At 32.0% G+C, this 10,851-nt stretch overlaps 1 protein-coding gene across 1 annotated transcript; it reads right to left on the bottom strand.

The window, feature by feature from the left end:
- Window positions 1-1,633: 1,633 nt before the first annotated feature.
- LOC132272433 (uncharacterized) lies at window positions 1,634-2,434 on the bottom strand. Its single transcript, XM_059773585.1, has one exon. The coding sequence runs from the start codon at window positions 2,432-2,434 to the stop codon at window positions 1,634-1,636; it is 801 nt and encodes a 266-aa protein (XP_059629568.1).
- Between the last annotated feature and the right edge of the window lie 8,417 nt (window positions 2,435-10,851).

Below are 10,851 nucleotides of genomic sequence, written 5' to 3'. Positions count from 1 at the left end.
ATTGAAATAAAATAAACCAGACTAATTCATGAAAAAGATAGAAATAAAGTGAAGAAAAAACACTATTAAGGCATGCATGGACTATTCATTCTTATGAAATATATATAGTTCACTAATTCTAAATATAGAATGCCATAATAATAAATTACAAACCTCATGAAAAAGATAGAAATAAAGTGAATCATAAATTCAACCATTCTTAATCAGCAGTCATGTGTACAAACTTCAGAAATATGTTGACGAGTCTAACGATTCAATATATAAATAGTTTCTATTTGATTTAATTTATTTAGCTCTTGAGAGCTCACTCATGAAAGATTAATTAATAAAAATTTATTACGAAATTAAATAATGTTAACACATTTACAAAATTCTTAAGATAATAAATCAAGAAATTATTCTACAAAACATAATTAGCAAAACTCTAAAATTATTAATAATAATCAATGAAATAAAACTGATACAGTATAAACTTATCAAAAGGAATTTAATTATTGATAAGAGTATTTTCAAACTCACAAAGCAGTCTCAAATTCAAGACTATTTTTTTATAACAACTCTTGTAATTTTTTTTAATTCAAAATTATTAATGGACAAAGAGAAACTGGGTGTACATTTTTTATACAATCAATTTCATTTGTTATTTAATTATTGTAGTGTAGTAAAAGAAATACTTTCACTAATGTTTTTGCTTTGTGTTTTTTACTTTTGTTAGTACACTGTAACGAAACAAAAGTACAAAACATGTTTGGTAATATTTATTATTATTTGAATAGCATTGAAGCGCTTCCGAAATTGGGGCCAAAATTAGAAGCATAAAAATGATGCTTTTATTTGCATCCACATTTATTTAAAAAACTAAAATGACATTTTTAACTATTTATTCAAATTTTCAAACTCGCAACCAGTGACGGATCCAAAATTTATTTATTAATTATTTTTTTTTTTGGGGGGGGGGGGGGGGTCTTTTAATTTGTGGGACAAACTTATATGGTGGGTCCATTTTTGTAATTTCAATGGAGTTTTCTTCATAAAATTTAAAAAATTTAAAGTATAAAATGCAAAAAAAAGTTAATTCAGTAGGGCAAATTATAATTATAGTGGGGGTATCTTCATAAATTCTCAAAAAATTAAATCATAAAATGTAAAAAAAAAAAAAAAAAAGAATTCAGTGGGGGCGAATTGTAATTTTAGTGGGGCGTCTTCATAAATTCTAAACAAATTGAGGTACAAAATGGAAATATAAAAAATCCAGTGGGGGCATCCCCATTGGTCCTATGTTAGGTTCGTGCCTGTTTGCAACACTTTTTATTAAACGTGCTTTCATGTTTTTATTTCCAAAAATCTTGCAGAAATTTACATTAACAAATAAGTTTCAAAATAGTGTTGAACAAATTTTAAATCAGAAACATTACTTTTGTTTTAAGCTAAAGCAAAAGCATGAAGCAAAAACGATTGCCAATTTTTTTATTTTAATTTTAATTTATTTATTTATTTTACATAATTGGTGTTTGTATAAAAAAAAAGGAAAAAAAATAATTACAAGCGCACAGAGAGCATACCCTCAGAAAAGAATTGAAAGAACAATTCTTAAAATGAAAAAAATTCAAATCAAAGCAAATTAACAAAATTACTATCTAGAGAAATCTTGAATAGCAACATTGTAGATATCAAGAACTTCAAATAAGATTTGTCTAGCAGCATCTTGAGGTAGTCTAAATAAATGACCATGCAACCTGCCATTTCTTTCTTGCCAAATGCTCCACAATGTTGCCACAAAAATTAAATAAATCATCTTATTGGTCTGTTGAGAGAACCAGTAGAGCAAGTCTTCGAATGTGAAAATTAAAGAAATATCAAAATTCCAGCCCATGATATCCACAATCCATTTCCAGAAACTAATTGCATAAGAACACCCAACAAAAAGATGGTCTCTGGTATCATACTCCTGTAAACATAAAGAACACCATGGAGCTAATTGCACCTTCCTCCTCTGAAGATTTACCATGGTAGGAAGCCTATCTTGAAACAAAAAAACACCAAACACAGACCATCTAGGCCAAGATTTTCCCCAACAAAATTTAAACCAATCCACATCTGGATCAGTGATTCGGCAACTTTCCCAAGCTAATTTGAAAGTAAAAGGACCTCTATCCCACATAAGACGATCTGCTATTGCATGAATAATCAAAGCCTGCACATAATCCTTAATTGGCCGAAACATAATGTCTTGTAAAAGCTCCAAATTCCATTCACCATTGTCCAAAAGATTAGACAAAGGAATATCCCAATATCTGATAAAATGTTGAGAAGAGGGGATTGCCTTAGTCTGATTGACAAAATTATAGCTATCACTACCAGATGGACTGGCATGCATATCTCTATGTCTGGAAGAATGGAGCTTAGCAGAGCTACCATCATCCCTATGGTGCATTACTGGACTTTAGTATACACTTTACCAGCAGTGGTAATTAATTTGATTGAGAAAAGAATGAGGAATTTCATTTGGGGCCATGTTGAAGAAAGGAAGAAGATGCATGGGCTGAGGTGGAAAAAGCTTGTTGTTCCCAAAGAAGAAGGGGGGCTAGGGCTGAGAAGACTTGCATATGTTGATAAGGCTTCTAAATGTAATCTTGCTTGGGAATTTTTGCTCTCAAAGAAAAGAACTTGGGTGGCTTGGTTTAAGCAATGCTACTTGAGACAAGCTTCTTTTTAGAATATGGTTCCTAGGGAGACATATTCATCCATCTGGAAAAGTATTATTGCAATCAGAGACATTATCAAATTCAATTGTAGGTACAGGATTGGGAATGGTTAGAAAGTCTTTTTGGACCTTTGGTGTGATGGAAAGTTTTTGGGGAAACTATTTAATCACAGGTTGTTGGGATATCTCAGCAAAAATAAGTTGATTTGTTTAAAAGAGTTTATTGTAGATGATCAAAGGGATGATTCTTGTTTGATGAATACAAATAAGGAGTTGATACTGTTAGGAAACGTGCAAGATTTAAAAACTTTTTGAGGGATTTACATTCACAGATCTTGATTCATCACATAGAAACAAGTTTTATGCAAAAATAAAATATAATGTATCATTTAATTAACAGATTGAATATTTACATCAAAGGTCTGGTAAACCTTTAAATCTTTCCTCTAAAGTGAATATTCTCACTTATTGTAGATCTCTTAACAAGATGCCTTCTCCTTGGATCTCTATCTTCTTGGTAATTGTTTTGCCTTTAGGAATCACTCATAAGTCTCCATAAATGATCTTAGAAAACTAGGCTTGTGGGAGTCTCCATTAGATGAGAACATAAACCTTAATTTTCTAGAGAGAGAAAATATATTCCTTTTTCCTAATTCAAAAAAAAAAAAAAAAACACACCTAAAATATACATAGACCATGTATATATATAGACAACATAAAGATAATGAAAATGAAAAAATAAATTCTTCTCAATCTCTAATTCACATGTCTCAAATCTAATAGGATTCCAATATCAAGTTGGGCTATGAGTGAGAATCATTTGGGCTCATTATTTTATTAGCTACAATGAATTAATAATTGGCCCGGTCCATGGACCCAATTCAATTAATTCATAAATTAATTTCTACTCTACTAAAAGAAATTAATTGAACTCCAATTAATTCAAAAATTAATTTCTACTCCACTAAAAGAAATTAATTGAACTCCAATTAAAAAATAAATAACCTCTAAGTCAATGTTGCACTTTGACTCCTCTATGCATAATTAGTTATCGGATAAATAAAGCTATCAATCGGACTACTCTTTAATATATTTATTTTGGTACCTTTGATTATTTCTGACTCGATCACAATAAAACATTTGTTTGCCAAAAATAATAATTTAAATAAATAAATATATAATAAATCATTTTGTCTAAAAACACACGAAGGCCTTCGAATTTATTTTATGATCAACCATAATCAATACAAAAAAAATACAAGTAGTAATGATGCAAATATTGAAAATATAACCCTCTAATTACACAACTACCCAAAGTATCGGTTTAAGGATCCCGAAGTATAAGCCGAACAAATCAAAGTAATTATTAATTAATAAAAGAGTTTAAACTTTTTTCATACTTAAGAGTCAAATGCCATGATGGTGATAGGGAGCAATTGCATACGACGGTTCTCGCAATATATCTCAACCTAACGCGGATCCAGTTCAAGTCTTAATTAATTTTGAGTCTATCCATAATTATCGACTATAAACAATTTATAATTACTATTTATATTCCTGTATTGATCGCCATCACATACATATATAAATATCTCTTGTAATCAGGTGGACACTATCAATTTTATAATGAATCGAAACATAATACATTGAATTCATCAATTGTATCAAGCATAAATATTTCAGAAACGTCAGAAACTTATGTCACTATAATCCAAATAGGAATTTGCTATGCCAAGGCATATAAATCCCAATAGCTCCCACTTGCCCTCATAGCCAATTCAAATTGCATCTAACTCCAATGTTATCCAGGCGATGATCAAAACTATTGATCGATAACGTTAATGGATCAACAAAGTTGTGTTTCAACGCAATGTTCTAGCCATGAGCATATTTTCTTGCCGGAAAATATCATATAGGACATGATACTTTCCTTTCTGTGTACCTTGTTCCTCTATGGAACCTTGGGTCATTGGTTTGAACTACTTTTGCACTATTGTCGCAATATAGCTCGATAGGCAAGCTAGTATGCTCCACAACCTTTAAATCAGTGAGATCAAACCAAAAGGCTTCCTTTGCTGCCTTTAAGGCTGCAATGTACTCCACCTTCAGGTTTGAGTCAGCAGTTGAAATCTGCTTAACAATCTACTAACTGATTTCCCCTCCATTGAGTGAACATACACTAAGTCATAAACCTCATAGTATTTACTTCTGATTGAAAAATAGAACTATCATACCTGACTGGAACCACATCATCACATCCATAAATAAGTATGAGATCATTGGTTCTTCTAAGGTACTTAATGATATCTTTCACAACAGACCAGTTATCAAGTCCGGGATTGGACTGATATCTATTGACTATCCCTACCATGTAGCAGATGTCCTGTTTGGTATAGACCATGGCATATATGAGACTCCCATATGCCAAAACATATAGTTCTAGTTCATTTGCTCAATCTCCTCTGTTAGTCTTGGAAAATTACTTACTAGAGAGAGCAATCCATATCAATAAAGCAAGAACTCATTCTTTGAGTTATGCATACCAAACCTGGTCAAAACTTTATCAATGTAGGATTATTAAGATAAGCTATTTTCCTTTTAACCTGATCTTGCAAAAGCTTGATCCTAGGAATATAGCTTACATCTTTAAAATCCTTCATTTCAAAATAATTGAACAACTACTTCTTTACTGATGATAAAACTTTCCATATCATACTAAATGAGTAGGATGTCATCAATATATATAGAATTAGAAAAATAATGACATTCCCTTGTACACTCATGATTTAATTACTAAGAAATCTTCTAGTATCCTTTTGTAGATTAACTTACTTTCCATAAGTATCACACTACTAGAAAGTTCTACAAGATCCCAGATTTTATTAGAATACATAGATTCCAACTCTGATTTCATAGCAACTCGCCAAAACGATCTGTATCCATATCGGTTCATGCTTTCGTGGAGCTTACTGGGTCCAACTCATGTTTGACAGGGATGTCCATAAAGGTACCACCTAAAAATATGATTCTATCGGATTGGATCATAATCCTCCCACTACATCAATGTATCGATGCAGGAATCTGTGCACTAGGTGATGCTGATGCATCAATAAGGAATTCATATATTATTCTTAATTTCTATAATAAGTGTGTTCACATGTGGTACATCTGGTACTCATACCATATTCTCTAACATTATGCTACTAGGTATGTGACTCATAATATGATCCTCCTATAGATAAACAGTAAGTGTACACAATCAACTTTTATCATTGAGATCATAAAATAATCCATCCTAGTGCCTTTAGAGTAGCCATCAAATCAAACATGCCTATGATCTGCTTCCAACTTACTTGTCCATATTAAGTGCACATGTGCAAGACTACCCCATATGTGCATGTGATTCAAACTAAGATTTAGTAAAAAACACAGCTCAAACGGTATCCTTGAGATAGACTAAGATGGAATGCAATTCATAATGCGCATCGATATCATTAACGCTAAACTCTTTAATGAAAGAGATAATGTAGCATAACTGATCATAGATTTAACCATGTTAAGCGGAATTATGTTATTCCTATTTGACACCTCAATTCATTGAACGTCAATTGAGGAAAAACGGGTACACCACACCCTCATTGACCATATAGTCTTTGTACTATCCCAAGAAATACTCATATCCATAATCAGATCGACGTGTTTTGATAAGTTTACTTAATCTGTCCTCCACATCAGTCTTGACACTTTCGGAATATACCAAAAGTTTAAGACTCGTGTCGTATCAGGTAAATTTATCCAAAACATGAGTAATCTTGCTTAGATGTTCATAAGACCACATGTGTCTGTGTGTACCGACTCCAATTGTTCTTTATGTCTATTTGATTTGGCTGATTGAGCCCTTACGGTTATCTATCCTTCAAAATAGGATTCACAAGTTGGTTTAGGCTCCTCTGCCTCACTAGGTTATAAACCTTCTTTAACCAATCTTTGTATCTTATTTTGACTGATTATAACCCAAAAATAGACATTAAAAAATACAGTGAGTCAGGAATAACAAATCTTCTCTTAACATTCAATCCAGAAAATGCAACATTAGTTTCTACATCATGCAAATATTAAGAGTTTGTGATTATAGTATATCAACCATCTTTCAATGCACCAAAAGTAATCGCACATCTATTCAATTTTATAAAACCAGTTTTACAAAATAACAACACAGTTTTTAAAAACCAAAAGTGAAATAAGAATTAGATTGCGTCTAACATCTGTGCATAAAGATAATTCTCTAATACTCATATCTTCATACTCTCTAATTTCAGGTGTAATACTCCCACTGACTTAGCTACAACCTTGGCATCAGGTTAAAAGACAAATATATATCCATATCATCGAGGCTTCTGGATTCCTGAAATCCTTGCAACGAATTGCAAACATGTTTAATGGCTCCAGAATCTATCCATCAGGAATTAATAGATACAACCACATAACATGGCTCAATGATTAAATATTTATTTTCCTATGCCACGTCATTGCTTAGACAGTTTGTCCTTTAGTATCTTAGTTAGTAGCAAAAGAAACAGTTTCTTTCGCCCTCAACATACACTGCCTTATTCCCTTTAATCTTTTGGATACCCATGTTTTATGCTAGACTAGTCCTATTATCATCCTTCTTCTTTCCTTTGCCCTTCCACTTGGGCCTAGAAGAATATGGTATAGACTAGGTTAAATTTATAGGAACGCCTACACTTTTGATTATCCCTTCATCTGTTACCAATTCTATAAGAATATCAGTGAGTGTGAACTTAAACTGATTCCTTATTTAGTTTACTCTGAAAGAGCCAAACCAGTTTGGTAACAAGGTAATAATCATGTCAATTTGAAACTTACCATTCAAGTCAGCCCTATTGACCTCCAGTTCAATTTTTAAATAATAAACAATCATTTTTAAAATACGATCTCATACTGGAGTTTCTTAGGCTATCTTAATGGTATTCAAGTCTGACATAGTATTTAGACATCTCCTCTATCTGATCTCACTAAAACATCTCATTGATATTTAACATAATGCTCGAAGAAAATAAAATTTTGCAAATGTTAGCTTTGGAGCGTATTCGAGATAAACTCTAGAATATTGCACCAAATCCTATCATTTGCCTTATTTCACTTATTAAAAGCATTAATGTTCTCTTGGGTATCTTAAAGTAAAAGTATTAGGTTTAGGAGTAGTAAATATATTTTGTACCACTACGTTGTGAATAAAATATCTAAATTCCTTTCCCAGTCAATATAAATGAGGTCCAAATACATTGAATATGTAAGCAAGCAGATAAAATGGATTAGACATAATATCTGAAAATAAATGTATTCATACAATATGTAAAGTGAATTATTAATACTATCATGCATATTTAAAATTAAAATGAGTTTGTTAACCACATAATATAATAAATCTCAATAGAATAAGAGATCATTATCATTATTGGTGAACAATCCCTTTTAATTAATACGGGTCCTTTAACTCCGTAGCATAATAAATCACACAATCAATACGTCAATAACTTATCCTGATTGAAGAGTTCATTATTACTATTGTTGGGATTCATTTGCTATTAGGTGGGCACTTCCACTAAAATATATCTGTGTGTTCCTTAACCACTACATGAAAAATCGGATAACCAATACACCAATAAATTATTCGGTTGGCGAAATTCATTATTGCTATTGGCGGTCAAATCCCATCATTTTCATATCTCTTAAGACAATGCCTTATCTATTTATATGAAATGATTCCCGATTATGTTTAGCCTTTCTAAAATCACCTAGTGTAGACCACTCCGTTGGGGAGCTAACACTATTGATTTTAGATTGAGTGTATAACGTTATTAAAACTCTAACGAAAAATAAAACATTAAATATCTTGTCATTATAATCTAGACTCTTTAAATCATGCGTAGGGCATTATTTTTAAAGATCTAATTACAATGGACATTTAATATTTTTATTTTTATGAGACAACTATTCTTGTAATATTAAGACTCTTCAAATCATGCATGGGGCCTTATTTTTGAAGATCTAATTACAATGATTTTAATAACAAAGGCAATGGGGTAAGGTATAAAAATCCCCGCTACCACTCAATTTTTAATCATACATAATTAAGGTTTTAAATTTATTCATTTACATGATATGATGCATGAAAAACGTCTTAATTTTAATTCAATTAAATTTAGAAAATAACTGGACTTTCACTAATATTTAATTGGAGGTACACTTTAAAATAATTTACAAAAATAATTTTTCGTTTCCCAATAAGTGCCCTCTAATTAATTAGTAATCAAATCCAATTAATTTTTATAACTTAATTAATATAAATCAAGCCATTTAAATAAATATCATGGATCCAATGCATGAATAATAATAATAAACAATTAATTATTCCATGCATCGGATAAATAAATAAATAACAGACAGAAGCAATTTAAATGGCCAATAGATTCAGCTTTTAACATTTAATTACTCTAAGTATTGTCTAGGCGTCCTTCAACGGCTTGTAAATACCTGTAGGAAATTGGTACACGTCTGGAGAAGCAAAATAGTGCTTGGAACGGGCCCCACACGCGCTTGCACGCGCCTGGGGCATGCAGCAGGGCAAGGCACTTGCCCCCACGCGCTGGCACGCGCCCCCACGCGCTGGCACGCGCCTGTGGCGAGTTGCAGCGTGTGGAACGCGCCTCCACACGTCTCCACGCGCGTGGAGAGAAAAAACACATAGGCTGGCGCGTGTAACTCACGCGCCAGCATGCTTCACTTTCTACACTTCCAGGTGCGTGTTCCTCACGCGCCAGGCCTATTCTTGGTGCTGATTACACCTTCCTTTGCGCCACATGGGATTCCTCCTCTACCCTTGATTAAATCCAATGGTTATGGATCAGGTTGCATGGTTTAGTTGTGTACCGTGTCACACCGGATCTCATGTCATCTTCCGGCAATACCTTTCACCGCTGGCGAGCCTCTGGTCACCGGAAAATCGCCGATAATTCCAGAAAAATTAATAAAAATTTCAAAAAATTAAATTTAGGCCCTAAAAATTTCAGAAAAATTCCGAAAAATTGCTAAAAAATCCCAGAAAATTTCTGAAGTCTAATTTAACTCTCTTGGACCTTCTTGAAGCTTCATAGTATCCTTTGATGAATATTACATGGCTCTAAAAATTATTTACACTTTGAAATACAATGGAAAAAATTAAATTACATCATTGAACTTTCAAACAGCTAAATCAAAGCCTTAATTACATTCATTCAAAGATAAAATTACATTCAATATACCTACAAACTTCATCCATGGCCCAATCATACATCATCATTCATTCACAATTATACATATATCATTATGTATCAATATATATTAACATATTAAATCATACATCAACATACATCAATAAAAAATATATATGAAAATAAATTTGGATCTATAAATGATGAAATTTGATAAAAACATGATCTCTAGTAATGAATCAAACCATGCTCTGATACCACTGTTGGGAAACATGCAAGATTTAAAAACTTTTTGAGGAATTTACATTCATAGATCTTGATTCATCACATAAAGACAAGTTTTATGCAAAAATAAAATATGATGTATCATTCAATTAACAGATTGAATACTTACATCAAAGGTCTCAGTAAACCTTTAAATCTTTCCTATAAAGTGAATGTTCTCACTTATTGTAGATCCCTGAGCAAGCTGCCTTCTCCTTGGATCTCCATCTTCTTGGTAATTATTTTGCCTTTAGTAATCACTCATAAGCCTCCATGAATGATCTTGGAAAACTAGGCTTGTGGGAGCCTCCATTAGATGAGAAATCAAACCCTAAAATCTAGAGAGAGAAAAATATATTCCTTTTTCCTAATTCCAAAAAAAAAAAACACACATAAAATATACATAGACCATGTATATATATAGACAATATAAAGATAAGGAAAAGGAAATAATAAATCCTTCTCAATCTCTAATTCCCATGTCTCAAATCTAATAGGATTCCAATATCAAGTTGGGATATGAGTGAGAATCCTTTGGGCTTATTATTTTATTAGCTACAATGAATTAATAATTGGCCCAGTCCATGGACCCAATTCAATTAATTTATA

Source organism: Cornus florida, unplaced genomic scaffold (genome assembly GCF_030987335.1).
Source record: "Cornus florida cultivar Cherokee Brave unplaced genomic scaffold, ASM3098733v1 CherokeeBrave_3.0.0_Hap2_Chr09, whole genome shotgun sequence".
NCBI classification, from domain to species: domain Eukaryota; kingdom Viridiplantae; phylum Streptophyta; class Magnoliopsida; order Cornales; family Cornaceae; genus Cornus; species Cornus florida.
This window is presented reverse-complemented; position numbering and strand designations above follow the sequence as displayed.